Source organism: Saccoglossus kowalevskii, chromosome 2 (assembly GCF_978046115.1).
Source record: "Saccoglossus kowalevskii chromosome 2, keSacKowa6.1, whole genome shotgun sequence".
Taxonomy (NCBI): Eukaryota; Metazoa; Hemichordata; class Enteropneusta; family Harrimaniidae; genus Saccoglossus; species Saccoglossus kowalevskii.
The window spans coordinates 38933980-38961919 of record NC_140642.1 but is presented as its reverse complement, the minus strand read 5'-3'; the positions used below and the strand labels follow the sequence as shown (position 1 = coordinate 38961919).

Genomic DNA, 27940 nt, shown 5'->3' with positions numbered 1-27940 from the left:
AAACATGATAGCAACAAGAGCAGAACATTAATCAATAAAGCACGAGAAGTTAACAATTTTCTTGGCCACACATTATACAACAAAGTGTGCTAGAAGTTAATAAATGATTATAGGAATACAAAATATTATACTATTTACTATTATGATAACATTTTAGTAATTTATAGTTTTGTGTTGTACTCACCCAACTAACATGTGCACTTGCTTGTATATTTCCAACAGCTGCTGTGCTTCCACATTACCATCCTGTTCCATTTCACAATCTGCAATAATCGTAAAAATCACAACAAATTATTATTTGTTCAGCTCATCAATGGAAATGAGAATTCTGAAATTTCATAAAAACAAAAGCATTCATTTGATCAATCGACCGAGGCTTGTCAGAGATACGGATCTGGAATTGCAATTCATTAAAATAAAAAGTTTGTCAGTCAGTCATTTTGAATCCAATCTGAATAAAAAATGACGTGCATCAAAGACGCATAATGTCTATGCATGAACCAAGTTGGATCAAAATTAATTCATAAAAACGATGTCTGGACAAGAAATGGCAGTTAGTGATATACATAGATTCCAAGTTGATTGAATACATACCCGATGATGCAGACCAGGGTGTGAGTAATATCTGCATAATATGAGCTGTCATTGTTATTTGTAAAACATGTTGATGGTTTATAGATTCACCAGATAGTTGGGTATTGATGCCACTGTCAGAGTGTTGTAGTAACGGTATTGATAAACATGTATTCACCTAGTAAAGATAAATTATGGATTACAAAATAAACTACAACACTGGAACTAATAACGGGATAATGAATTTTGCACTTTCACTTGGTTGAGAAGTAATATTCATTAACTGGTCTGTAAATATTGGGAATGTACCCACAACACTTACCAATAAAGTAAACATGTCAATATCCAGGATACAGGGTAAGGTTTCTACAGCGTCCTCTATGGCAGTAATAGCTATAAGACACAAGTCAATCAAGTGACGGAACACAATAATAGATACATAGAAAATTCTCACAGAATTTCAGTTGTAACTTGCTGCGTAGACGAACATGTAATGAGAGTTTTCAATCAACAGAGACTGAATACAGAAACGGTGTAAATTAGAATGAAACTCACTATTAAATTTGATAGGAGAATGCACAGACTGTAAACTAAATAGTTTTACATACTTTTATCAGGTTGCTTTACATACACATTTAGGATATATTTGTTTCATCAGTAATTATCGATCAGATGAGGGTATGGTGGATACATAGATATAACATGATTTTATGTGGCGAACTACAAAGATCACTAAAATTGAACACAAGTTTCACACTTGTGCAATTTTAGAGAAGAAACCTTGTCTTGGCAAATTTGATAACTTACTTGATAACAGTCGCAAAGCATGTTTCTGGCCAGCTGTTGTGTTTGTCACATGACCACAAACTGCAGCAAATCTTACCAATGCATTTAGACAATCACTCTGCAAGAAAAACACACAAAACATATTCTAATGTAAATATGGCATTACTTGAATATTCACTGTGCACATCAGAGAAAAAAATATAGGCAATGAAAAAAATTCATAAACAGCTTTGACAGATAAACCAAGATCCATTCAAATTTAGTGATGGTTATCAACATTTGTATAAATCTGAAGCAATAGATAGCTCATATTATTGATAATTAATATACCTGTCTTGAGGATAGTGCACCAAATAATGGCTTAGCCTCATCTCGAAGTAGATTCTCTGTTGTATGTATGGTATATGCACATGTACACCATGCTAATATCGCTACTCTTTCATCTTCATCATTAGGCATGGAATTGAGACCAACCTACATTGAGAAACACACATCAATTATAAAAAACTTGTTTTCACCCTACATAAACCACTGGATAGTCAGGAAAGCAAACACAATTACAAATGCTTGTCAAAAAAGCTTTTTACAGTCGTGAGTTCTGATCAAGACATGAAAATATGAGATCATTATTTACTGAAAAATTGAATAGACTTCCATGGTTCATTAAAATTATTCCTTAGCATCTAAACTCATATATTTATCAAAATATGAAGAATACAAATAGAATTCACTGGAGCTGATGAAATGCACAACTCACCATGAATGATGATCTAGTAAACATTTTAATCATTTCTTTGACACTGTCAGAAAACTGTGATCTGTAAACACAAATATATTACATTAGTATTTGTCTGCCTTGTAGGATGGATCTTCCTAAATAACATAAATACAACAAAGAAATGTGTTACATATAAAACAGTATCAAGTTGTGCATGAATAAAAAGGTATATATATACCGACAATGTTACACATAATTGTGTCCTATACTCTGAGTGGGGGGTCTAAGTTTTGGCTTCTAGGTGGATATGCAAATAAAGACGGAACAGACAGAATTATATCATCACTACTTGTTGCAATCATCACTTATAGTCAAAATTGTGTTGGGACTTACGTGCTTGCATAGACATACTCCCATATGAGTTGAAAGTTTTCTGCCACTGTCTGAGCCATCATTCTTGTCAATGACGGGATTGGACAAGGATCCAGTAAACTACCGTCTAGGTCATCTGTAAATAATTACATTAGATGTGAAGAACCTATGCCAATATTATTATCATATGTTAGTATATACAACAAAGCTGTCAGAGATGGCAGATTCCCCTACATATTTATTACAAGCAAGTTGAATGTTTATATCATAGATAGTAGTCCACATATGGTATTCATGCATTTTTAATGAGGTCAAATGACCATATATGGTTATTAAATATGTTGATCAGATTTAGTGTGCAATGTCTTCAATACAACACTGTGTGAATGACTACCTGCACTAGTGCTTCTAATATGACTCTGTACAAACATTGGTAACCATTAACCCCCCCCCCCCCCACCACCACCACCACTATGTGTCAAGGGATTATAACACATACAGAGTGCTAGTGATTATGCCTTCATTAGTTGAAATAGTTCTACTTTGAAAGCTGGCACCACTTACCTGACTGTTTTAATTTAGCAGCTGATTCAATACTGGCACGTAATATTGACTGGATACCATCTAACCAATCATTGTACGATACCTCCAAATCACTAGTCTTCTCAGTTTCTGAACTGAATATAAAAAAAAAAAACTACTGGATAAATCAAGGTTTGTATAGAATGGTTACAAAGATTCTATAGAATAGGATAATATAATGTTCATGGAAATTGAATTGATTATTTGACACAAATTTTTATTTACACAACCAAGCCTGCATCAGTTAGAGTAATGTTATGCGCAATTGACCATTTTTTACAAAGATTAAATTCAGTAATCAGGTAAAGTAAGAGTGCTAACTGATGGTTTGATAATCTCAGAGCATGAACCAAGAAAATCAAAATATAAATGAGTGGGACGTACCCTTCTGCAGATGAAGACAACTGCATTGCTGGATGGGGTAACAGCGGAAGTACTGCATTGCTCAGTGATTCACAAAGGGGACATAGATACTCATGTTTATCAACATCAAAACTTAGGTAAGAACGGAAACCTAAAGGTCGTCGCTGTACCTTGGCAACGACAGATTCAAACAGCCTGTAAATGAACAATAACAAAACATACATTTGTGATCACAGTACACAATAGAACAGTTAAGCAGAACAAGGAAACTATGTTATCAAGCACAAACAAACAAGATTGTATTGCTTTAATGTGGGACGTCCGTCCAACTTCCCACTACACATAAATTAAAGCAGTGCAAAAAACAAATTTTTACAAATTTCATTAATTTGTAAAAAAATCAGGAATTTCACAGTTACGCTAAAATCAAGAAATTTTCTAGCAGTAAAAATTTCTCTGGGGTAGGTGACTTTCTCTTTATGAATGCCATAGAACATGAAAGCATGAAAATTTCACCAGTAAGTGATATTTTAATGATTTACAGTATATCCAAGCATTGTAGATAATACATAGGCAACTTTTTGGTGATAATTTCACTGAGCATTTTATGGTAAAACTTGCAGTGAAAAGAAAAGTAAATCATCTATGTGTGCAAGTGTGATACTGTAAGTGCTGGAGGGGTAAGGGATAGAACCAAATATTAGACATATGTCTTACCTTTGCCAGCAGTCAAAATGCATGACATGACCACATGTACTAACATGAGTTCCCCAAAACAAATCTGGTGGAACAAACAAAGGGTCGTATTTTTCTGCAATAAGAAAAATAAGAATTTTTCAGTAATCGATGTACAGTATATGAAGGATACATGCATATCTGAGAGCAACCCAAAATATAAATGAAAGAAATTAAAACATACCTGTATCTTTTATTGTCTTGCCCCTTGACTTTGATAACACAGTTGACCTATTATACAAGAAGCAGTGTTTAGTGACTGTGAAAGCATAGCATTGTAAAGACAAAATGTAGAGCAACACCAATGTGCAATTGTGTATATTCTTTTGTTTTTATAGGGGAATCACCTGTCCCAAACGAGTAGAGAGAAATATAATGATAGTGTTACTAACAATCATCAATACAACTACAGTTACATGAACATAAATGTAATGATTACCCACCTTTGGACTAAAGATGCCAATATCATGGCTCTTCCATCTAATGTTAGTTCCTGATCTTCCTGGCATAAAATACATGTACACCTAGTCAGACCAAATTCTGTTACTTTAGTTCTTTTGGCACCAACAGCTACCGGGTATTGAGCACTAAACTCACTGTGAGAAATACAAATACACATAACCAGTACTATGATAATAACCATACCTCATACCATTTAATTTTTTTTTCAGTCTATGAAATACATTGAACCAACTTTACAACTAAGGATATAATAGTGCATCCGTTGGATTGATGCCTCTAGTCTTGAGATGTGTGCAAAAACATGAGGTATCAATACTGCCTGTACTGTGCTTATTGTTTGTTCTTCATGTCCTATTTTGGTGGAAATGCTTTCAAATTTCAAATTGGACTTCACAGTCATTAGCATATTCAAAAAAACAACCATGCTATTCTGGGTCCTTGGTTGTATGACATACATCTGTATGAGAAGAGTTCATCTGATAATGTGAGAACAGATATTGAGGCATTGAACACCATTAATACCTTGTATCCATGGAGGAGCCTCCACTTTCAAAATCCAGCTCAGTACTGGTCTCTTGAAACAACTCAGCATTAACTTTGATGAAGTTTTTCTGCATTGCTGACATCTGTGCCATGATACGTGCACGTCTCTGTTGCGCTAATTCAGCTTTTCGTTTTTTTTCCTTCTCGGCATCAATATCAGTTTTCACTTCAACACTGGTACTTTCTTTTCCTTTCAGTTGCTGCACAGCTGCAAAAGTCTGCAAATAATAAATTCAAATTGGTGAAGCAATAAATGAAGAGCTGTAAGTAAAAATAAGCAGGTTTCTCATATACATTGTACCATAGATGGAATTACCTTGCATAAATTAGCAACTGTAGAAACATTTACATAAATTAGCATAATACCATATTAAGAATAATTTGCATATATCAATTTATATGGTAAAACTGCCAATTGATGATTGATATATGGTAATTTATGATAATGAATGCAAATATTTGATGTACTTTGTCTATGATCAAACTACAATGCTGAGAACCCATTACCTTTAGTACCCATGACAGCAAATCTTTATGTTCCTCTAGTTTCTGTACTTTAGCCAGGTTTTCGAGCAATGTCAGCAGACAGGGACTCCCTAGAACAGTAAATATTAATAGCATATGTATGCGACAAGGACATTTTCAAAGGGCACCCCAAAATAAATAATAACTTAGTTTTAATGTTTCTAATATGTGACAATGAAGAACTGGGTAATAGCTCACCCTTGTTGTGTGAAGTGTGGTGAGGAATACAAGAAAAGCACCCTGGTCTTGGTGTATTTACATGTACAGCTTGGACGTCTGAGAAAATAGAAGACAGTTTTTGACATATTACAAGCTTTAATTCCCTGGATGACTGAAAGGGATGCATATTTTTACATGGGGAATGGTAAGGAAAACATCACAGAGCTGAGGTTAATTCCCTGGATGACTGAAATGGGTGCATATTTTTACATGGGGAGTGGCAAGAAAACACCAAAGAGCTGAAGCAGTATTTTATAAATAATCTTAGTCTATGGTCATACAGGGACAATTTTTATTCGAAACAAAATCATAAAACTTTGGCCAAATTTATTGGTTATTTTTACCTTGAGCTTAAACCTTAAGGTATTTTAAGATCTATGCTTTGAGTCACTATGGTGATGTGTGTCAGATATGAAATCATTTAATATAACTTGTTTGGAACTAGTTAATCATTATAACTGGTTTGAATTAGTTATCACTTACTGTAAATAGTATAAATTAGTTTGGTTTCAAATGTGTTAGATATGAAATCACTTACAATAACTAAGTTAGAATTAGTTTTTACTCACTATAAATAGTTTGAAATAGTTAATCACTATAACTACATTGTAGTTTTAATCTGTGACCTACCAAAACTAGTTAGAATTAGTTATCACTCACCATAACTAGTTAGGATTAGCTTTTACTCACTAAAATTAGTTTGAAATAATTAATTACTCTAAGTTGTTTGAATTAGTTGTTCACTATGACTAGTCTGAATTGGTTACCTACTCACTAAAACTACCGGTAGTTTGAATTCATTACTACATGTATAACTAGATTCTAAGTGACAAATAATAAGTTACTATCAGTACCGGTACATCATGTCATATAACTAATTATTCACCAACAGAATTAGCATAGTAGATACATGCAAACTGGTTGGGTATTACTGGAAATAACACACAGTTGGTAAGGTTGTAACATTTCAATTTCCAGTTTGGACACAAGAATTGCAAACACGCAGAATTGAACAGACAGAAAATGTACAGACAACACAATTTCACCAACAGGGAACAAACTTGGACGGTTATGCCCATTGAGTACATTAAATATTCTAATATCAAATGTTGATGAAGTAAGTATGACTGAGCGTAGGAAAATTACCCATCAGAGAAGTAGACACGAACCTGATGTAGCTTTGTTTATGAATCCAAAATCTTCTTGTTGGTTATGATAAATGTTTTCTTCATGTAGAGCCAGACCAATCAGATACAATGTCTGTTAGTGTTATAAAACAATCAGTGATGACTTTACGACAGTTAAGTATACCCAAACTCTAATACCGTATATACCCAGAGTGCTCAACACTTGTGAATCGGCAGGGATGAAAGATTAAAACACTAGTCACTTAATACTGCCCTCACAGAGCATAAACTTTTGTTTTCTCAGCTCTATAGCGCCCTCAATAGATAGGATTTCTTACTTCATTTTTTTGACACATGAAATACGTACCCGTTGAACCATGGTTTCAGTCCATCCTCTAGATCTGAACGTTGTAGCTCGTCTGAGAATGGTACAGAATACGTGTGTCATCACATCACAGTGTAGTAGCCTTGATAATGGTTTAAATGCATCAGTACACTGTGGAGGCACTGGTGGTGGCAAGGCTGCAATCAAACAACAATAACATTTAGAGAGACAAAACCTATAAAGAACTCCTGTTAATAAAACAGTTAATATGAACACCTTAAATTTATTAGTGTTCCCACAAGTACTGTGTTTGCTCTGGAGCATGCATTGATGTAAATGAAAGTTGTATCTATACATGGCTAATCTGAGTCAGGTTACAATATTTGTTCTATTAGTAAAATATACACTTATGTAAGAATTCACATTTTATTAATCCAGCATACAATAAATGCAACTTTTTGTATATGTGCACATCTAATAGAACAAATATTGTATTTGGGAACACACAGCTTTCTCCACAGAAATAAATCAACATACAATCAAATTGTCTATTTACTTGTTCTCACATTAAATACTTTGGACACACATCAATATGCCCATTCACTGCCCACTAAATTGACTTAGTCTGCCCAAGAACACAAATAGACTGTTCTAATGTACTCCTAAACAAAACTTATATCACCTATATCATTGATGGTATGATGGTATGCCAACAATTGAAACCTGTTTAGATTTCACATATAACATTTATTTGCTATTTGATATAAAACATGGAAAGATCTTATCATGCCTGACAATGATATGTAGTGTAAAGTTGTGTGAGATGATGCAGACACACTTCATACAGATGAACATAAAAGTCAGTTGGCATCGTCAGTACAAACATATATAGCTCAATTCACATACTTATAGGTTGCTCAAATCCTAAACTTGGAAACAACTAAATGTACAAATTTTGACAAAATATAACTGAAATTCAGAGCGAATAATCACATGAATCATCATTCAAAAGTTTTCAGAATTCAAAATATTCACCAACTGCATGGAACACAATGTTCACAATAGGATACCACTAAAAGATATTTCTTAAAATGTTCTTTGAAACATCTGGAAAAGGAGGGAAAAAGAAGAATCTGAATCTGCAAATAAAATGGATTCTCACCTTCCCCTTCTCCGTTTGCTTTCTTCCTCTTCCTCTGTGTCTCCTCCGACTGTAGACACATTAAAAGTACATGTTAATATAATTCAAAACATACTTCATAAGAAATACCACATTTGATATATACTGTAAACCATTTTTATTTCACAGAGAAACATTTTGTGAATTTCACCAGTCAGTAAAAATTTCTCTGTTGTCTTCACTAATGCCATAAAATCATCAAATCAAAAAAATTCCTAGCAGTGAAAAATAAGCAATTCACAATATCACAAACAAGTATGCCACATAATAGATAATAAAAAATGCAATACAGTCATCTATATATTGAAATCATTAACATAACACTAACCAAGACCAGAGATGGTGAAGTATTAAAAATAGCAGTCAAATAAAAAAAAAAAAAAAATTTCATAACCTTAGACTGCTCAGCCTTAGAGTAATGATAGAAAAATGGATCATATTTTTCAAAATACTCAGGTTTTAACTCATACAGTCCCTTCCCTGTTGCACCAGGCTTTCTGTTTAACAAATAAATACTTGAAATTAGTAATACATTTCACTTTTGATGGCACACTCATATCTGTTATCAACAATGATAATTATCACATTACAATAACAAAAATGTTTATACTTGGATACTTACTTGAATATAGCTACTTTATGTATGACAGATTCCAAACCAGTTTCATGGTTATGCTATTTTGATAGAAATGAACATAGTTTGAAATAAAACACAATCATTGTTTCTCATAAAAACAAAAGTTTGCTAATGCTGTTTTTCACAAAGACTAACTGCGTATAGATCAATTTAATAATAAAAATGCACTTACATCTTCTGTAAGTTTTTTACTAAGTTCACTATGTGCCATTGGACAAATACACAGCTGTTGTATGACTTCTCTGCTCACTCTATCCTCCTCTGTAATTTCACCAATACCAGTGGCATATCTCTCACCTGAGAATGAAATTCATAGCTTATCCTATGCTGGAATTAGACTGTCATGGTTAATTTAACTTATACAACTGATGAGGGTAACCAGGTAACGTCTTGCTGTCCACATTCAATCATTTCTTGGTTTTTCCTTGCCATGATGAACAATATGATATGACTTTATTAGTCAACAGTTTAGAAAACTTTATTCCCAAAGTTACGTTATCCTATAAGCATACACTTTTTTTTTCACATAAAGACTCCTTGGTGACTGCGCTCAACACAAGGCAACAATATAAACCAAGGAGAATCTGCAAAAATATTGCTAAAATGGTGGTCACGAGACAGGTAGTCAATATTTATACACAGATAGCTCGTATGCCTTTGGACTGCCCAAAAAATGGCTACTATGGAGGTGGTCACTATCATAGGTTTGATTGTAGTAGCCTTTGTTTTTATGCTTTTACATTGTCATCAATGGGGAGTTTAATAGTACAAGATGAATTCCTCTGGATTCAAAGAAATATTCATATGCATATGCTGAACCACATTCCTTCTACGGTAATAGACATACATATGTATGCTATTGCCCTCATTGCAAGGTAATGCTTTTATTTTACTACAGTATTGTTAGGTCCAAGTCTAATTTGTATAAATTAATATTCATGAGTACTTTTGCTCAAAATTGCTCAAAATGTTTTCAGTAACTTTTATCACTAACAAGTTACCTAATTAGTATGCATTTTGAGAAATCACTTTGTGTGCGCAGTTTGAAATGAAAGTTTGAACGCAATAAAATCATGCATAGAGCTCCAGCAACAAATTATGGCACCAAACTGGCTGTTGGTTGAATTGTATTGCAATAGGCATAATTTTAGAGCCTGTATTTTTCTACTTGATGTTTTGTTGAGGATTATTGAGTAAAGAAATCGCTAAAATTATTGCATCTGTTTGTAAAAGGGATGTTGTTGCTTCAAGGATGGCCTACGAATGACTGACTTTGAAATGTTCCATCCAGATCAGATCAGATCAGGCACCCTCCCCCCCCCCCCCTCCGTCCAAGTGTACTTACTAAGTATAACTATCAACAACCCAAGGAATTCTTCAGTCAATGTGTCCGAATGCATCTGTTTCTGTGTTTCCTGTAGAACAAAAAAACAAACAGGATGACAAATTCAGTGTCATTACATAAGATTTAGTAGTAAGTTTTTTACCAATTACCTGTTTTCAGATTACATATACTTGCTGAAAATTACACATTATTGATCCTTGTACCAGTGTGGTAGCATTACACACAAACCACACATGGTTTAAAACCTGAGGATGTAGAGTTTCAGACAAATTTGTTTGGCATATGTTATGAATTTGACAAAGAGAATTGTGTCCTCTTGATATGACAACCCACTGATGCACAAAGAATCTCTGTGTTGCTAATTCATTGGCGTGTCATTGACGCAACAAAAAAAATGAAAAACATCTTACTACAGTTATGGAATTCGTAATTTGGTAAAAACAAAGGAAATAAGGGGCAACAAAATTTTTGTTTGTGCTGTAAATCACCTATGCAAATTACCTATACAGTCACATACAATTGTATTTTTTTTCTTGAAGACAACTTTCCCAATTAGTCAACAAGCCGACTCAATGTTTATTAAAATCCGTACAAAATCAGTCGTGTTAGAGGGCAGTAACACAGTAGTATGGTTGTCAACTTATTAATATATACTGTATCCTTACAATAGCAATGCTACCGATATATGTATATATGTTCGTTTTGCAAAATGCTAGCTACATTTGTATCATAATGATTGTAGTTACATACAGGATGACTCACCTCACTTCCAGTGGGAGGTATTTTATCATAGCTTTCTCTCATAACGTTGACTAAATTGAATTTATTCAACAGTGTTATGATATACTCATTGGGATCCATCAAAACACCACCAATCTGAAAAAACAAACAAAAAAACTTAGTAACTTTATGATAGCAACAAGTCTACAATGTATTCAATGCACAGGTTGAATGTCTCCATCTTCAATAGTTTTCTTGATATGACTTTTTATGGATGGACGAATGCCACTATATCCCCTGACGGCACTATGTGTCGGGGTATAATAAAACCAATATGAATGTCAGGTGTGATCGTTTGGAATCAAATCACAAAACAAAACCCAATATACGTTGTCATAGCAAGCTTGAACAAAATTGGCCCAGGCCAGAAACAGTTGACGGCTGCCACTCAATTAAATTTGATCTAAAAGCCCTGAACAAGTGTTTCATATCATAATGTATTGCCTTTGTGTATCTGAGGAAAAGGTAGAATGCATGAGAAAAAACAAAATGGCAACCAATAAACTCAGGAAACAAAACAATGTGCATCAGTAACCCAGTATGATGAGTCAAAAAACATTTCCAGGTTGTACAACTTAAGTCCCCAGTGTTTCACTTGATGGGCATCAGTGGATCCATGTTTTGAAACTGACAACTGATTACTGCCTAGAACTGAAATATTTGTTGAGCCACTCAATTTCTGGAGAATTCTTATTGATTTTGGTACTTTCTGGCAAAATTCATACCAATTTCGTTACTTGTGGACGTCTCTGACTACGCAAATGACTATATGCCTACCTTGGCTTATGAAAATAAAATTCCCACAATAATAAAAGTTTAAAGGCATCATTTGTGATTACTGCCAGTGTGCCACAGTAACATGAATTCTTGTCTGTATGTAGCGTGGATTGATACAATACTATATAAATATTATGACATTATATACAAATATAACTTAAACATGAACCTCTAACAAAAATGCATGTCAAAGAAAATAGGGTATGCATGATATATTGGCAACATTTCCTACATATCTGCCATAAGTTCTTCAGCTATACTTGAAACAAATCAATAGTCTATCATGCATTACAGACCAATTTTATAGGATTTGCCTTACGACAAATTTTGATTTCATGATAAGATCATCTGCAGATCACTGATTAGAACATTCTTAGTGAATTTCTGACCCCCTAAGATACTGAAAACTTAATCTTAAAATAAGCTAGCAATTATGATTGGTGATTTTTGGTTATTGGCAAAAAGTGTAACTGTTACATTTTGTACATAACATTTATTGAATATAGACAACCTTATCGTTTCACCCAATCAAAGATTTCTTTCTCTTACTCCTGTTGCCACTGTGTCTGATTGAACTAACATACTTTCTAGGTTAGCAGTGCTTAATGCACACCTGCAGCAGAATTCAAACAGCAATAATTGTCCAGATAAAAATAACTTTGTAACAAAATCAATCAGGATCATGCGTAACCTCAGTAGCTACTCAATCTAGTTCGTTCATAGCCCAATTTAATCCATTTTCAACAAAATAAAAAAAAAAAAAACTTTTAAAATGATAGTGCCAAGAACATGAAGAGTAGACCTTTAAGGACCCACAGGCAAAAGTAAAATCAACCATTTCCATCAGACTTGAAACTGGTTCAGACTAGATTACATAGTATCTAAATGTTTTAGTATATATCAAACAAAAGATCAAGTACTATTTAAATACCATAGTTCACGAAAATGTTCTAGCTCCATATAGGAGCTCATCCTTGATGCCATCTTCTTTAATGTTACACAATTTCAAGAGCAAAAAATTCTATTTAATTTTGCATTTTACAAATGTGGATCATTTGAATTCACCACAATACTAGTGAAAGGCATAAATTTTTCTATTCAACACTACAGGCCAGTATGGGATAAAATACACTGTCTAATAAATTAGTATAAATTGCAGGAAAACAAGATGAAAAACCAAATAAAGATTTCTAATCAATATCATTACAATATAACAAATGTATTTTGTTTTTCACATAAAACAGGAAATGTGACAGACAAAGAAAATACACAGAAAGCGTGTGTTATAACTATGTGGTTGTCATGACAACATGGTAATATACATGCACGCACGATTAGGCAGTATGTAACTGGCATGTATAACAATTGAGGTGGGTTTGCCATGCATCACCTATCCATGAGATGAGATTGTGAAATCACAGCGGATTTGTCCCCCTACTGCTAATAACACTAATAATTTGTTTCTTTCAACAGTCTGATTAAAGAAGATGATGTCAATAGTTTATTTATATGTGAACCGTACTTCAGCTGTGATTATAGATGTGTTAATAAACATAAATTAGCAACAATCGTCAGTCAGTTTAATCCATTTATTATTCCTACACACAGTTGATGAATTTTCATGACTATTATCGTATACAGTGGGTGTTCAGACTTAGCTACTACTCAGGCATAAAATTGTCAATGTAATTCTCTTAGTACCAGTATAATATAATTTTTACCCTGACCCTTTGTATGTAAAAACTACTGGTTTAGCCATTGTAAGCTAGTGTTTACTGAGAATACTACTGTAAATGCACTAATTATTCACTGGTTTTTAATTAGCTCTCTTTGATAAATGTGATTCGCTAAATTAAATATGTGAAATTGTGTAATAACAATATAACTCATTGTTTCCCTGCCAAGTTTGTTAACTTAAAACCCAGTGAAATTGCTCAAAACGTTAAAATAGTGAAATTATATGTCAATGAAAATAAATGGTTTCACAGTACAACACATAAGAAACAATTTTATAGTTTACAATATGTTAATACTATGATTGGAAAATAAATGCCTTATGCATAATCATAGCAAATTGGACAAGTTTAATCAATGTGATCACTATCTCCTGAACTTGATAGATGCAAATGTCTATTTGAGTTAACACACAATCAATTATACACCATATACACAGTGTAAGCGCACTGTCGCAGCAGAGCACAAGGAATAAATTGAAATTTTCTGACAGAACATTCATTCCATGTTAAAAAGTATGTAAACTAGTTTCTAGTCACACATTGTTGTTTTTCACACTCCCAAATCCCCAAAGCAATTACTGTACTGTAGAATACTTTATTTTCGCTTGGAATTTATTTTTGCTATTTTCGCTGAAAGGATGATTCCGTAAAAATAAAATCCAGCGAATATACTTTTTTCCCTATATTCCACATTCAACTCGTCAAAAATCAGTGAAAATAAATTCCATACAAAACACCCAAAATGCCTTTTCAGCAAAAATTAATTCCAGCTAAAATAAAGTATTTCACAGTATTTACTCCATTAGTACACATTCACTTACGTAATGGTGTCTACGGTCAAAACAAGCAATACATGTGTATTTTTACAATACTTCTATAAGAGAAGCATTTTCAATAGAGCAAATACAGTATTCTTGATCTTTCCAATGTATGTAAAATACATGTAAGCCTTACTGGGCTTGTCAACTAAAAGAGCACCTGACAGTCATCTATTAACTGTGTTAGGAGGTATGTAATGGAGTAATCTGTTCATTGACTTTTAATGGTGCACTTCTCCTCCAAAGTGCTTAATTAATTTTGGGGTTGGTTTTTCTAAATTTCCTTTACAAGAGCTAATGTAATTAAAGTCACTAGTTGTACAGGACTCTACTAAAGTTCACAGATAGGTCTGTGCCTAAATCTAACATCACATTCTTTTTTTAAAATCGTAATCTGAATGAGTCATATTGAAATTTTCAGATATATTGATTCAAATTTGATGGGATGTTCTGAAAAGACATCCTTATTGTACATCCTATATTTTACTGTAATCAACAAATGATTGAAGTTTACACTGCATCTTTCCCAATTTTATTGTGGTTCAAGATCAAAACACAGGCGAACATTTAAAACATTTAGAACATTTAAAAAAGATTAGCAATTTGAAATGCAACAGCATTATACATATACCGTACTCAACCGCGTCAGTGCCCAGGGTCCTCAACTCATAAAATCAAGATTTTTTAGGGGTGGGCGCTTACCCGAGCACCCCCCTCGGAACTGACAATTTTTATTCACTGTGTGACAGATTTAGGGGGATATTACGTCTTTGAAAGTTTGAGGGAAAATAAAATTACGAAATTAGGTGAGTCGTCATTGACTCTTACAATGAAGAAACGAGATGGTCAAATATGCCCATTTTATTACAATATTAATTACGTACCACCCGAATTTACAAGATTAAAAATATTTGAGTCTGTTGGAACACAGTCAAAGTCAAAATCTTTCTCATTACCGCCACTGACGAATGTGTCCGATCGTACGCAAACTCTTTCCGCCATGATGTATTTGCATTTGACCTGCATCAACGTCCTTTGACCTAACGGGTCAAGTGTGTTATTATCCAATCAAAATGCTGTGTGGTACTGAGTAACGCAATGCGGAAGTGAATTATCGATGTAGAAGTACGATCTGTTGGAGTTGATTTCGGCGAGTAAACGACATGATTTTGTTTTTTTTAATGGTAATATAGCAATTTTTTATCGGTAAACTGAATACAGCATGAAATATTTACTGCATTTTACTTTTATTAACAAGTCATTGTTGAAGTGTAGTTTACGCACGGTTACCGTGGTCTACACATTCACAACATATTCACGGCGGTCGATATCCACGATGTATCATATAAAAACGATAAATTATTAGCATTTTTAAGGGGTGGGTGCTTTGCCGAATGTGACCCCGAATATAAAAATTGCGCAAAAGTGGGGGGGTGGGTGCTTGACTGAGCATGGGCGCTAACGTGGTCGAGTACGGTAAATACATATAGCAGATGGCTATATAATTACAGTGGCATATACTGTAGAATCATTTATTTTCACTATTTTGATGTTTTGAACATATTCACGATGTTTTAATTTCACGAATTAGTCAAGGAAACAATGAATTTATTGTTATTTTACATATTCACGAAGATGGTGAATTGTTAATGCATTCACAATACTGTGGAGGGCATGTGATATATTATGCAATAGAAATGACTTACTTGTAACATGTGTATATCCCTGTCTTGCATTTCCATTCTACATCGACCACTATGATAGAAATAGAGCTGAAAATATAGGAGAAGATATTCAGTTATTTAATAACGTTGCATTCCTACTTTTTATGATCTGTAGAAAAATTTTCATCATAAGCATGACAAGGGCTTAGAATTTTGTTCAGTTTGTGAGAAATCATATCCACACAGAATCCTGAAATCAAATTTAGATATACAAGCCATGCATGACACAGTCCCCGTTAGTTATCAAATTTAAGATATATAGTTTTGTTTATAGTAATATAAACATAGACATATGGATCCAAAAGATGATGCTTCATTTCGATGATTTTTTAACATTAAAATGATTGACATCTTGTATCTGATTATCAAACAAGTACTTGTCCATATTGAAAAATATTGCTCTGGAACAGCATTAATTAAAACAAAATAGCCACCAGTCGGCCATTTTGAATACATCTATATATCTATAACATGATGTAAAACGAATATATAAAATTTGAACATAATCAGTCAAAGCATATCAGAGATATGGCCCTAGAAGCGAATTCATTTAAACAAAATGGCCGCCAGTCAACCATTTTGAATCCGATCTGAAAGATAAAATGACGTGCATCAGGAACCCATAATTTCTAATGTATGTACCAAGTTTAAAGACAATCCATTCATAAACGCCAAGATCCAGTTCTGGAATGCTAGAAATGCTCGATTTTTTATGATTTTTTAGCACAAAAATTATGGTTATCCCGATTAAAGGTTCAATGCCACAAGATAATAATCCCCACTGTCTGTGTTGCTTAAGCTTAAGACTTGTTTTTGTTTTCCATAAAATTCTATATCATAAGCCTATAATACGCTTTGTATACAATCTGGAAATGAGATTAACCTTTTGAAAGCAATTTCCCAACAAACATTTCAGTGCAATATTTTGGACATTTTTATAAATATATTTTTATAATCTGTTTTTTAATTTATTTTAGTTAATTTAATTAATAACTTCCAACTGTCTACACATATGATCAATTGTTTTGAAAAAATATGATATTATGCAGCTTTATTGGTGAAAGGTAAGAACAGTTTAATTTGCAATCAAAGGTTAAGGTAAAACTTAGTTTGAAAACATGAAAAATAGATTTATTATTATAGATACACAGCATCATTGACTGAAACAAAGCCGGAATAAATCAAATAATAAATGTGACATACATCAAGTATGATGAGAACTGATGAGAAGATATCCAGGTGACATCACAGCAGGTACTCACTGTTTACAGAGAATTACTTAAGGGAGGGGCTAATCTGACGTCAATAGTACGCTTCCTCTGTCACGACTATATGTTACAATTTTTTTTTAATTTATCTCAAAATAATTTGGTAACAATTTTACAATTTAAATAAATCCAGAGAGGCTTGTAGAACACATGTACATAAATAAATATGCAAATAAGCCTATTATTATGTAAACTCGTACAGCTACACAAGACAATAATTTCAGATACCCAAAACAAGATATCAGATATCGAGAATTTCAATTGCAATTTTCAACAGGACAAAAAATCTGTTATTCATGAGATACAACTACATGTATGACAGTAAATAAAGAAGAAATCGCAAGGGAATATTCAAAAAAATTCTCCAAGACCTAGAAAACAAAACATACAACATCTTCAAGAGTTTGTATTTCACTCACAGCATATACAATCAGCAGTGCAGGGTACACTCACACCGGACCATTATGGTTGTATTCCACATAGTAATTTTGATTAACTTCATTTCAGCTACATAGTGTGCCTGACATCATGTGAACCCGGAATGTAGGTTTCTGGGACTTATAAACACCCTTCTAGCAGCTAGCATACCAACACTGAACTCATACTTGATCTTGACGAGGTTAGTAGTTGTCATAGTGATAAATACATCACTGTTATAGCTGGCTGTACAAAGAATCATGGATATTTTTCTATATGGACGGGGAGGGGGTTTCAACACAATTCATTTGCTTTGTATCCCAGTTCTATTTTGTAAAATAATTAGGCATGGATTTGAACAAATTTGTATAAATATAGTATATGAGATAAATGTAATATACAATGAGACCAGTTCTCTGTTTGGGTTGATGGACACTACAGATTGACAGAATAGCTGTTTAAATATTTGGAAATCTGAGATACATGTATATACACTGTCAAAAGCGGGGGTCACGTTTAGGGTATATTTGCCACATTATTGAAGTATGATTGTGAGTGATTTCTTATCTATCTTGGTTTGGTTAGAAGCACACCTCCATCTGATACAAGCAATCTTAATTTATAGACTCCACAGAGACTCAACTGATATAGGTTTTAAGACACTAAGTTAATACAAAATTACAAATGACTGTCCTCTTTGGTTGTGTGTTAATGATTTAAAACAAAACAAGTATTTTTGCCATATTTCGTTCTTGTCAGTAATGGTGCTTATTTGACTAAATTTATTGAGGCACAAGATCAGGGCTTATAGCGTTAATCTCTCAAATTACGAGTTATCAGTTTGATAAATTACAAGGTGTTGAGAAATTGTAAATCACAGAATGCAACACAACTGACAACAAATAAGTAAAAATCACTATATTTCTAGCTTGGATGACTTTTTAAAGCATCTGTAACAAGACATTCAATTGATGTTGACAGGCAACGTGTGGTCATTAACTCTGTCTTAGGTCGTTTGCAATTCTGTTGGGAATACTCATACAGAGGATGTGAAATGAATTGTGTTCCCAGGAGACAAGCACTACTAGTAAAATAACAGCCAAATTTAAATACTTATTGAGTATTACAGCAAACTATTGCAATGCTAACATACAGCTTGTCATTAAGACTACTCTACAGGTGACCACAAGCCCCAGGCATCATCAATATATTATTTTGTGCCAGTTAAAAGAAATAAATCACAAAATTACATGATATATAAATTCACTGACAGCATTTTTTTATTTTATTCATATGACTATTTCAAATATAATTTGATTACAGGTGGGCATATGCCCTCACTTACTGGTAATTTACTATGTTAAATTGAATTCATAAGCTCATATGTTTAGAAATAACGCTTAAATGATCACAACAGCTGATGCACAGATTACAAAACTATACAATGCAATAAATGTGTCCAATAAATTTAAAACAAACACTAAAGCCTTAAATTTAAGAAAAAGACAGTATTGTATTCAAATATATTACTTATATTCGGTGCTTAAATACCATGGTTGTACATATAATCTTCCAATTACGTTTCTAAGCTTATCACCAGAGTTACTGAAATTATTTTGGATCAATTAATACTAGATGTGACAGATCAAATGATGCATATAATTGAACTGGAAAACTCTATGGCTGCTTGTTTTCATTCTATGTTCATTGAACTGGTTACCATTTATATTTAAAGGAAAAAACTATTTCTATTTAATATTGCATATGTACAGATGTGCATTTTATCAGACACAGTGGTCAAACTTTTACAGAAATGTAAAAACACTAAGGAAGAATAAAGTAAATTTATCTGGTAGTACCGGTCACTGGTAGCATATTGGTTGTCACATCAGACTCATAATAGGTAGACCAAGTTCAAATTCTACCTTAGGCTGAACATCAAAGGGTCGACCCTACCCTGGGTGAGTGTGCCACAGACTCAATGGGAAGGCCAATTCCACTGGACAAGATTCATTCACTAACGAATTCGACTTTGGGGGAACTTTGGTTAAGGTCCGCAGGTGCTTGTGTTCGACCGAGCCTGGTTGACGCCAGGATAGCGCATTAAAAAAAAATTTGACAGAGAGATGGCCACACAGCCCTGTCATGTAGTCCCAAACATGAATATGACTTCTGTGGCAAAATGCACTATGTGTCAGCACTTGCAATTTTCAAATACAAAAAAAATGTCAGGAGAGACAACAGTGACACTCAATATCCACAACTGTCGCCTGGCACAAAAAATTTAAAAAATCATATTGGCAACTTACAACAACTATTCATTGTCTCATCAAAATTCAAATATTCAAAACCCAGTTTTGGGCAGTTTGAATTAGTGTTACTATAGAAACATCAAGAAAATATTGAGAAACTTTTTGTAAAGTTTTAGTTGTGTTTAGTTTATGTATCTCTCAGCAATGAAAAATATTACACGGAGCAAATGTGTAGTGGAACTGTCAGTGGTTGCTAGGGATTTCTGTTTATTTTTTGATCTGTTTCATAGCTTATGTGCTAAAGCAGGATAAAGTCCCGTCATTATAACACAATTCCTATAACATCACAGCCATCAACTTTGAGTACTTCAGACCTCACAACATTACAACTCAGATATTTCTCTTAATTTAATTAACTTTATAAGCAAGCTAAACCAGCCTAACATTAAACTCTGGCATGGACTGCGGTGTAATAAAGGGTAGTAATGGTACAGAGCTTGGAACAGGCTAGCACAATAAACTCATCATGGGGGAAGCATGACATCAGAAATGTCACAATACTTGACTTCAATGTCTAATAAAACAAAACAAAAAAGTCCTCATGGGTTTGACAACCACCTAGCAACTATACAGGCCTGATTGATTGTAATGATGTTTTAAATGGCTAAGAATGCATCTCAGTTGACATAATGCACTGTTTAAGTGCTCTATAATAGCCACTATTAATAATTGCCCAATGGTGGTGATAGGTCAAAGTTCACCATTCAAAGTGGATATACCACAGCAGTGATAGGATTGGAATCTTTTTAATGAGATGGGGGAGAAAACCCTTAATTCGTATTTTCATGTATTTTCAGAAATTTTGTTGGCTTCACTCAAAGCCTTACAGTTTATGGTCTATTTTAACTAATCTTTTACACTGAAGGTGTGATTCTCAACCGAGCTGCTACGCAAAAAAAATGAATGATACCATAGAACAGCTGTGGTATGTTGCAATTTAGTTGAAGAAATCAAAACTACATTTATATTTATTTACATTTCATAGTTCATTCAATCATTGACAAAGTTTGTGAAAGTTGTTCCCTGAAAAAAAAACTCAAGTTATCAGATCAAGACGATTGAGGTGACCAGACAAGTTTTCAAAGAAACAAAGTTCAAAATATCATTTTTTCACTGGTTTCTATAGTGAAATTATTTCTTTATATCTCAAAATTTTACTCCGTGACATGGGGTGAAAAAGTCATATATCATTATTAATATGAATCCTAATATTGCTAAAATGTTTCAAAAAATTGATTAAATTTAGTTGATAGCTGATATACTTTCTATATTTTGCCTTTTACTCAAAGTTAGGGTAACAGCAAATGATATAAAAATACAAAAACAATATTTGAAAATAGTGACCAGATTTTCAGACATTCTTTCAAAGACACAAATCAACAGCTAATACCAACTAAATATAAAAACAATTACCATAGAACATTCCATTGTTCAGTGAGGGGTGCAACATCAATCAAATGAAAGGGTTCTTGGTTGTCATTTTTGTGAGTGATTGATAGCAAATACATGTATCTACGCGAGTTTATTATCTAAAAGGGCATTGCATAGAAAAAACAAATATTTAGACAAATCAACACTAGAAGATAACATGTGTCACTAAATCGTGATATAGATGCTATATAAAACTGCACAATGTTGAAACAGTCAATAATACAGAACTGTTATTGTTACCCTACGTAACTAAGCACAATAGATACTAATGAACAGCGTCGTGACAATTTTATATAACATTATAATGTATCATAATTAAGTATTTAAACAGAGCTCACCAATCAATACTTGATTTAAATTAAACGTATTCACCACTATGCGTATGGAGTCGAATTTTCTTGGAGCCTCCAAAGATTAAGAAATCAAAATGCCAACAACCACATAGATAGTTAAAGCCTGTCCACCCCAGAAAGACATATTTCAGCTGGCGCAGATAAATGTACAAACTACCTGTCCCTGTAGACAGATGAATAATGATATCAAACTGTCCAAATATTGCTAATGTCCAGAAAATTGCCTATAGATTTTTTAAAGACTTATTAAATGATGAGAGCCAGGAATCAAAGTTTATTTCAAATTATATGTCGTAGTATATCTAGCTATAGACAGGTACATCATCAATGGGACAGGCACTTTTATTCTCCAGCCAGTTCAATGATTATGCAACCTTTTTTTAATTTTAACCAATGCAAACATTCACCAATTGATTACAAAATCTCATCATTTTCATATTCTCATTCAATAGTGAAAAAAAACAAAATTGGAGTGGGATAGCAATGATAATTCAACACTTTGACCTCTGACATGATGGTTGGTTGATGTTTGCATCTTTGATATTGTTAGAGTAAACATTGCATGAGCAAACCATGATAACAATACAGATCTACAGACATCATGACCTTTTCAGCAATGTATGAATCATAATTCTATAAAGGAATACACAATATAAAAAATATAGAAAATAAATAAAAATCATGTTTTTTCATTTATTATGATCTGGAGTTATTTGATTCAAAAAGTTCAAATTAAGAGAGACAATAAATAAATGAAGAGGAGTTACTGTAATAAAATAAGTGAGATTCATGTGTAAATCTCTAGCAGAATGTTGTGTTAGATACAATTTAATATAAATGACATGATTCCCTCGTTTAGGCTAGAATGATTACAGATTATATCAGTAATAATAAAAAACTGCAACTGATCAGACAGCGTAAATAACCAAGAAAAAGTATGTCATCAGATGAGTGTTAACAAATGTGATTAAAGATCTTCCTGGGGCACTATGTGTGTCAAAGTTTAAATACTGTATTTTCTCTATTAGTAGCACATACATTTATATAAATTACAGAGGTGTTCTATGGTCAAAATAAGTAGTATTTTAATAAATCATTATACAACAAAATTCTATTGTAAATGCATTTCTCATAGAGCATATACTGTACATGCATAGAATTTGAAAAGAATAGTCTACAGGAAGAAATTCATTTCACTATAAATCACCACATTCTACACAATAAGTGTGATGTTTTACATTGTCAATGTATTCTTAAATTGGCAAAATAATGACTGCTGTCAATACTCAAATTCAATCTCCACTATAGGAATCTGAAAGTAGAATTTATGCTTCACTTATAAAGTTGCCAACAGGGAAAACAATTATCATTCCAGTTATTAAAATTGCCATGGGCTTCAAAAAGAAAATACATCACAAATGAATAACAATCTAATAATTTCTCAACTTACGCATAAGGTAAGATAACAGAAGCACTTGCCTAATTTGAAGAACCATTTGCATTTGCAATAAGTGTAAGCTTACACATAAAATGAAATGTACCTAATTCCTCTGCCTTAAGATCCCTATGATAACTGTATTATTATTCACCCTACCCCTCTGTTCAGAGAATGGTTCGACCCACTCACAGAAGGAAGATTAGGATTTGATTAGCATGGACTATATGGGCTGGCTGAATCAATGAGTGGGAAACTCAATGTGTGAGGACAAACGAGTGTTGGCACATGCGACGGCAATGTTTCTAGCTACATCACAGCTGTCTTAGCTAAGTACTCAGTTCACAGGAAGGATATACAACTTGGCGTGCTACACTGACAATTTGGATAATATCATCACTGGAGTGCTAGGACACCTTACTGATGATTGTCATCTGTTATATATACAGGAATGCTATGCCTTGAATTGCACGCTTGTAAATATATGTAGCCGGTCACAAGCAAGTAACATATTGCAGCATTTGGAGGACTTGGAATCACTGTTTAGTAATGTGAGATCTGTAAACGAAGCATGACTGGAAAGTGGAGATCCATTACTTTACTGGGACATTTAGAGTCAAATTTACATCTTAACAATTTCATCCTAAAGGTGAATAATCAGCTATGAATAAATCTGACAGCAACTTCAATCCATTACGACTTGAAGCTTGGACACAAGTATCGTCCCTAGAGTGGACTACATCTCAAGACTATAACCATTTTGCCTGTCACATTGAGTTATTAACAGTACAATTTGTTTACAACTTGAAGGCTACATTCAAAGTTTGAATCTTCAAAGACAGTGTCCCGTCTCCTTCTAAGGGGTATCTTTTATTTCGCAACACAAATATTTGTCTTTGATTACCAAGCTAAACAAAAAACATGGAATATGTGCTGACTATATCCGTATCTGGGAGATTGTGATTTCACGTGTGGCAGCAGGTAATATGATGTTATATTTTCTGTTAAATTCTAACATTCCACCCTACTAGACTTGAAGGATCACTGAGTCAGAAATATTCTGTTCATCTTTTTACCATTTATCCGGTCTATTCATTTTTAATGTTACGTGCTTCTTTGTTGTTTACCCAGTACTAAAATGTCTTACTTTTATCTAATTTACTAGCCAAATAAATACAAATAAACGGTATCAAAGTACTCGAATGAAATGACAACATAGCTAAATAGCCAATATTTATTTCATTCAAACCCATATTTTAGCAGATCCTTGGAAATACTCATCCTATATAAATAACAAGTACTCATAACAATAAATTTGCCTTTTCTCATTCACACATGTGACTCATGATGTAACAAACTTTATTTTTTTTTTCCAGTTCATGGTACATTAATGCATCTATTCTTAAAGTCACTAATCTAACAGTTGGGACAACTCGTTATAAACTGTGATTTGAGATGTGTGGGTTGAGAACCCAGTAACAAATCACCAACGTAAGCTTTGGTGGATTCCTTCAATGTCAATACTGGTAACTTGTTCACAGCATATTTGTGCTTGCCAAATTAAAACAGGGTGCGGTGAAGCAAACAGAGGGAATTTAGAGTCGTTGATAGCCAAATCTAGCTTTTTGCAGTCCAAATTATTCGTCAATCACGAAGCATGAAATTGTACGTGATTTAACCAGGAGACACAATTTACGATTCATAAACAACATGAATGCAACCGAGATGAATTGGAGATATTTTTTATCTGAGAATATAACCAACGTAACTGAAATCAATGACTACCACTTTCCGCTGGTTTCGCGATATATCGCTGTGGTGATACTCAGTGTATTCTCAGTTATTGGTATTGTGGGTAACATTATGGTGGTGGTTGTCGTTGCCAGGCACCCACATTTAAAAAAAATGTCAAACATCTTCATTGGAAGCCTGGCTATCAGTGATCTGTTATTTATTGTTATCATCATACCACCCTGCATTGACACTTATCTTCATGGAAAATGGCGACTGGGACCGAACTTGTGTCATAGTTTTGGATACGGGACGCCCATATTAATAGGCACGTCTTTGTGGCACACAATGTCAATTGCACTCAATCGATATATTCACATCGTACATCCAAACCTTGCATGGAAGATTGTTAAGAAGCAAACAATTGCTCTGGTGTTGGTGTTCATCTGGGTGTTTCCGGCAATAGCATTAGCGCCAACGTATTTAGGAGACCTAGGAAAAGTCAGTTACAGTAAAGTATTATATAGATGTTCTCTCAGTTCAACCGAGAGTCGTGTCCAATTTGTGATAGTTATGGTCAGCTTATTATTACTTCCGGTGATGGGTGTTATATTCTGCTATGGACACATCATGCTAGAAGTGCACTGGACAAAAAAGAAAGTTGCCAAGTACGTAGTGCATCGCCGAACAACTCTGACTTTAACACGTGAAGAAATTCAGCTTGCTAGGACATGTGTTACCATATGTCTAGTCATTGCATTAGGCTATGTACCCTTTGCACTGTTACGTAGCATAGATCGTGATGAAAGCCACTCTGTAACTGTGTATCTCATTGTAACCGCTTTATACTGTGTGGCAGGATGTTCAAATCCAATTATTTATGGATTACTAAACCAATGCTTTAGAAGAGCCTTCATTGATTTACTATGCTGTCGATTGACGAGAAGTTCATCTCCAAGTCATGCAAGTGAAACACGGCGCAACAGCCGTAAATCATCCCGCGATGAGCCAACAAGTCGTAAAGTGACACAGACAGCAAATGGCGATCTAACAAGAATGCATCGCAATGGAACGTATACCTCTTTCAATAGCATAAAACTACCAAATGTTCTTCCGGAATACCAAATGGTGGATATGTCGGGAATCAATAACAATTACACAGACCCAGTAATGAACCATGAGGTGATAGTCATGAAAGCATACATAGGAAACACAGATCAGAAATCAAATTCAGATGGCGGTAGTAATATTTGTCAGTGTGCTATGTGTACAAGTACTACAGGACCAATCCAGATATGGATTAAACGATGATGATGATAATAAGCAGACCACAAGTTGACCTAGATATTGAAGGTTGTACTTGGCCTTACTTACTACAAGCATCATTTATGTGATGGGAATGTCATGTTAGATCGATGAAATTAGTAACATTATTGTTCATATCAAGATACAAACTGACAGTCAGGTTTTTTCAAAAGAAAACTTTGACTTTCTGAAATTGTCTCAGCCAATGTATCAATACTTTTTAACAGAGTTTGGGTTGAAGCTTTAGGTGGTGAAAAAGTCAATCAACATTTATAATGATGATAAATCCAAGATCAGAAATACAGTACAGAATATATTGGGGGGGGGGGGGGGGGGGGGTTAGCAGCCATGGATAAAATGCACATGAAATCATAGGGTATCAGTACTGAGTACTAACACCACAGATTAAGTAACACATAATTATTGACAAGGAATTTGAGTTTATGATCTACCTAGGAAAGCTGAGAAATTCTTTGTTAGGATATTTACAGTTTGAAACGTGCTACCAGCAAAAAATAAAATTGATTGATGACCACTAAGACAGATTGCTAGTGTATAAGGATACACTTGGGGATCTAGCTATGCTTAGGTCTAGTTTTAATTTATAGTTAATTGCTCAAAAACAAGACTTTTTGTCTATCTTTCAATGTCAGGAACATGATTACATCCCAACAACTATTAAGCTGTCATCAAGGTGAGGGATGAATATGCAAACATAATCAAGTCATACAAATTTGCATAATGGGAAATTTTATTTGATTTACATTATCTCTTAAAGATATCTAAATACAATAAGATTTTTTTAATTTCATACTGTAATAGAAGTAGTTCCCCTTCATAAAAATAAAATTATTGTACAGGAGTAATGTCCAAACAGGATATAGTTATATCTATTTATTATGACTTTATTTAAATTGTGTATGATTTTTTTTTAAACATTGTGTAGTTTTAATCCTTTTTTATAGAGACCACTGTGGACTGTTTTACACTCAGCAATATTTGCTAATTACAGGATACTTTCAAATAAATACTTCTTAAGTCTACTAAAATTGTTTTACATACAGATGGACAAATCTGGTGTTAAATTTGATATTTAAAACATTTCTAAAGTACTACAAATATCTATGTATTTTACTGACATGCTTATGGTAATATTAAGTCTATAATTTCCATTTTCTTCTGAAAAACCCTAAACTAGAAATGCTAGAAAGTGCACCACTGTGGAATTCAATGTTCTTTGATATTTATTGGACAACTAACAAACAACCATTTTGCATTACTCATGTTGTTCTTTCGATTAATTAAAAACTAATGATACACTGTGATTCAATCTATTTGATGCAAACTAATTAAGACAGCAA

The 27940-nt window shown here is 33.5% G+C and overlaps 1 protein-coding gene across 1 annotated transcript in view; it reads right to left on the bottom strand.

The window, feature by feature from the left end:
- The window catches only part of LOC102801080 (E3 ubiquitin-protein ligase UBR2-like), a 63854-nt gene that overhangs the window by 6082 nt on the left and 29832 nt on the right, over nucleotides 1–27940 (bottom strand). Inside the window, exons 20-43 of the mRNA XM_085495480.1 lie at nucleotides 16310–16375; nucleotides 11255–11368; nucleotides 10493–10562; nucleotides 9320–9444; nucleotides 9133–9185; nucleotides 8905–9007; nucleotides 8493–8541; nucleotides 7373–7527; nucleotides 7048–7138; nucleotides 5858–5935; nucleotides 5642–5730; nucleotides 5114–5352; nucleotides 4573–4725; nucleotides 4314–4360; nucleotides 4112–4205; nucleotides 3416–3589; nucleotides 3014–3126; nucleotides 2471–2585; nucleotides 2117–2177; nucleotides 1690–1833; nucleotides 1381–1477; nucleotides 896–966; nucleotides 595–751; nucleotides 185–263 (exon numbers count right to left, since the gene is read on the bottom strand). Of these exons, the coding sequence (XP_085351606.1) occupies nucleotides 185–263; nucleotides 595–751; nucleotides 896–966; nucleotides 1381–1477; nucleotides 1690–1833; nucleotides 2117–2177; nucleotides 2471–2585; nucleotides 3014–3126; nucleotides 3416–3589; nucleotides 4112–4205; nucleotides 4314–4360; nucleotides 4573–4725; nucleotides 5114–5352; nucleotides 5642–5730; nucleotides 5858–5935; nucleotides 7048–7138; nucleotides 7373–7527; nucleotides 8493–8541; nucleotides 8905–9007; nucleotides 9133–9185; nucleotides 9320–9444; nucleotides 10493–10562; nucleotides 11255–11368; nucleotides 16310–16375 (2537 nt within the window). The remainder of the gene's footprint in view (nucleotides 1–184; nucleotides 264–594; nucleotides 752–895; nucleotides 967–1380; nucleotides 1478–1689; nucleotides 1834–2116; nucleotides 2178–2470; nucleotides 2586–3013; nucleotides 3127–3415; nucleotides 3590–4111; nucleotides 4206–4313; nucleotides 4361–4572; nucleotides 4726–5113; nucleotides 5353–5641; nucleotides 5731–5857; nucleotides 5936–7047; nucleotides 7139–7372; nucleotides 7528–8492; nucleotides 8542–8904; nucleotides 9008–9132; nucleotides 9186–9319; nucleotides 9445–10492; nucleotides 10563–11254; nucleotides 11369–16309; nucleotides 16376–27940) is intronic.